Source organism: Oryctolagus cuniculus, chromosome 13 (genome assembly GCF_051225735.1).
Source record: "Oryctolagus cuniculus isolate XC-2025 breed Fujian yellow rabbit chromosome 13, ASM5122573v1, whole genome shotgun sequence".
Taxonomy (NCBI): domain Eukaryota; kingdom Metazoa; phylum Chordata; class Mammalia; order Lagomorpha; family Leporidae; genus Oryctolagus; species Oryctolagus cuniculus.
In genome coordinates, this window is record NC_142879.1 from 806,638 (window position 1) to 810,107 (window position 3,470).

The following is a 3,470-nucleotide window of genomic DNA, read 5'->3' on the forward strand; positions in this document are numbered from 1 at the left end:
CATCTCCTGCTGCTTCCCCGGCCATCAGGAGGGAGCTGGATCAGAAGGGAGCAGCCAGGACTCACATGGGTGGTGGTGTCGCGGGCCCCAGTGTCCAGCCCTCTCTCTCTGAAAAGACCCCTCTCTGCACGTGGGCCACCCTGGGCCCTGACCTGAGAGTGCTCCCCGGGCCTGTGTGCTGCCTGCAGGCGCAGGTTAGGCTCAGAGGGACCCAGCCCTTCTACCTCACACATTCCTCATTCCTGCGGGAATGAGGTCACCAGGCTCTCGCTGAGGACTTCGGTCAGGCCAGGGTCGCCCAGGGAACCCAGCCCGACACGGGTTCCTGCGGGGAGCCCCTGGCTGTGGCTGGAGCTGGCGCCTCGCACCTCCCTCTGGGCAGTTGGGGCGCAGATCGGTCCACCCCTGCTTGCACCCGAGCTGCAGGGGTGCCGGCACTGCCAGGCGGGGCTCCGTGCTCTGCAGCTCACAGGACGCTGGGCCTGATTCGAGCGCTGAGCAGCACCCGGAAAAATCCAACTCAGGGGCCCCTGGGCTCCCCCAGCTGCCAGTGAGGACAGCAGTGGGGAGGCCCTGGAGTCCGCGGGGCGGGGCGGATCCTGGTGCGGGTCATGGACTGGTGCTGGTCGGTCCCGGCGTGGGTCACTGTCTTAGGAGCCCGTGATATCAGACACTGTTTGTTCCCCGCACTCTCCCCGGCCTGGGCCACCACCGAGGCTGAGGAAGAGCGTGGGAATGCAGTGGTCACCCAACACTGACTGCCTCCGAGCCTCCACTTGGGCGGCCCCTCCTCCCTGCCGCCAGTGGCCCTGGGCCTGTTGCTCCAGCACTCCCTGCGACCGCGTGGTGTGGCCGTTGCGCCCCCTGGTGGGGCCTCTGGTGGGGCCGGGCCCTGGGAACTGCATAAGCCTGCAGCTGCTTAGCGGCACGTGTCTGAACGAGGCGGTGCAGGGGACCCGCACAGCAGTGAGGCTGTGGGTGTGCCGTGGGGAGGGCAGGGGCGCCGTGCGCGGCCCCTGAGCAACAGCGCTGAGCCCGGCTTGCAGTTCTGCCAAGCCTGGAGTTGGATTCCGCCAACGCCACCTGCTGGACCAGGCCGGGCCGAGGGCACCCCGGGTCTGGGCGACCATTGTCCCTCGCCTTTGCCATCCAGGCTGCATCCTGTGCAGGCATTGGCCAGTAGGAAGCGGGCGTGAGCCGGTTCGGTGCACTGGTCGCACGGGGGCGCTGGTGAGGGGACCGCGGTCTGGAGGCGCAGGGTTTTTGTTTCGTGAGAAGGAGGACTGAGTCCCGCAGGCCTCCCGCCGCCGGGCACCTTCGAACCATCCCAGGCTGGTTCCTGCCCTTGGGGGCCTGCGCCCCTGTACAACGGTCTCACAGACAGTGCCAGGCGGGGCCCTGGGCACAGCCACGCGTGGGGTCAATGCAGGGCCCCAGCGTCCAGAGCCGGCGGACACGGCCACTCTGCTGCGTGGGGCGCTCCCCAGAGCCCGGGAGCCAGCGGCACAATCCAGGTGTCCCACGCAGGTGGCAGGAACCCAACTCCTGGAGCCATGGCTGCTGCCCAGGGGTGGCGGGGTTGGGGGGTGCCCCAGCCAGACCCGGAAGTTGTGCCCAGGCCCTCCGAGGAGGGAGGCAGGTATGCGGACCCCAGGCTAAAGGCTTCCTGTGGGATGGGGGACACCACAGGCCCCCGCACAGGCCCTCGGGGTCCCTGGGGCGAGGATGGTGATGGTGAAGAAGGCAGCCCGCACACAGGAGACACAGGGCGAGGCACGGAGGTTCTGAACTCCACGACTGTTGACACTGCGGGTTTGAAGTTTACTGAACACTGAAGGTAAAGACGCACGTCATGTGTACAACTTGAAATGGGATAATCCGAGGAATTTTCGGGAGGTGGGGGAGCAGGAAGCCCCCCCTCCCCGTGTGCACGAAACAGATTGGAGTTCCTGCACCCACACGGCACCCCTCCCCCACAGCCCCAGCGCTGAAGGTAGAGAAAGGCAGCACCTGGGGAGACCTGTGGGGGGAGGGTGGCAGCACGCCTGCCCGCCCCCGCCCCCTCCGAGGCCCCTCTTCCGTTGGGTTCTCGATGTTTCTGGGCACACCCGCGTCCTCTGGGCCTGTCCTTCCATCTCAGGCCCCTCTCTCCTGTCTTCAGCAGCTAGAGCCACGGGCAGGAAGTGTCCCTGCCAGGAGGGGCCCAGCGGCGCCTGCACTGGGGACCGAGGGGTGCCATGCACGGGCCTGGGGAGCCACGGGAGGAAGATGGGGTGCGCTAGGGCCCGGGCTGAGCCTGTGGCAGGAGGAGAGCCCCCTCCTCCTTCTCAGACTGCTCCGCCTCCTGCAGCAACGTGTAGAGGGGCCCCCGGGGGCCCGCGTGACACGGAGCCCCTGTGGACCCCGCCGGCTCCGAGCGGGGGCCGTAGCAACGCAGCCAGAAGAAGGAGAAGCCGTGGACCCCCAGCAGGCACAGCGCGTCGGCCATCACGTGCCAGCAGAAGAAAGTGGTGACAAACATGATGTCGCTGACGTCGTCATCCTGCCAGGGGAAGCCGGAGATGGGTCTGTACAGGATGAAGCCGGCCTGCACCAGCCAGGAGCCCATGACGAGGAAGAGGAAGCTCTCCATCAGCCGGAGCTGGCGGGCGGCGGGAGCCCAGAGCTGCGCGGTCAGCACCAGGCTCAGCAGCAGCACCACCAGCACGAGCAGGGCGTGCACCTGCAGCTCCACGCCCGACGAGTCCTTCACGTGGGATCCCAGCAGCAGCAGCAGCTCGTAGAAGGTCAGGGCCAGGGCACCCTTCTCCAGGGCCACGCACCTGCGGGGCAGCAGGCTGCCGCTGGCCAGCTCCACGCAGCCCAGGAGGGCCAGGAGGGCGAACATGGTGAGGTGCTGCCACTCGTGGGGGTACATGAACCGGGGCGGCAGCTGCCTGTCCATCAGCACCAGCCCTCCTTCCACACAGCTTATCTCGTAGGCCACTAGGAGGGAGCCGGCCACCGTCTTCAGCAGCCCCGCGTAGGACAGCGTCCACAGCCAGGCCCACCTGCCCTTGTTCCGGGGGGCGCGTGGAGGACACGGGAGCGGGGTGCCGGCTATCATGGCTCTGGACACGGCCACCGCCTGGTGTAGCCCGTACAGGACCAGAAATAGCCCTGGGTACACGTGGCCGATAAAGGTCCCCATTGGCCTGCGGTCCTGTCCCCGGCACTCAGGCCTGCTGTGGCTTTGTCTCCTGGCTTTTATCGCCTCCCTCCACCCACAGCTGCCCCCACGCGCCACTGCAAGAGGCCCTCTTTGTTCCTCTGCACCCTGGAACGCCGGAAGCATCGGCGTCCACTGAATGAGGAAGCCCCTGAATGGCCCCCGGGGGCCCCTCTGGACTCATGGGCTTCCCGCGCACCTGTCCATCTTCCCAGGGCACTGCCTGTTGTCTGTCCTGCCCAGAGCTCAGGGAAGTCGGGAG

General features: G+C 67.5%; 1 protein-coding gene across 1 annotated transcript; it reads right to left on the reverse strand.

Annotated features, from left to right (window-relative positions):
• Positions 1–1,800: 1,800 nt before the first annotated feature.
• LOC100337877 (transmembrane epididymal protein 1-like) lies at positions 1,801–3,233 on the reverse strand. Its single transcript, XM_017340359.4, has one exon. The coding sequence runs from the start codon at positions 3,188–3,190 to the stop codon at positions 2,279–2,281; it is 912 nt and encodes a 303-aa protein (XP_017195848.3). The 5' UTR covers positions 3,191–3,233; the 3' UTR covers positions 1,801–2,278.
• Between the last annotated feature and the right edge of the window lie 237 nt (positions 3,234–3,470).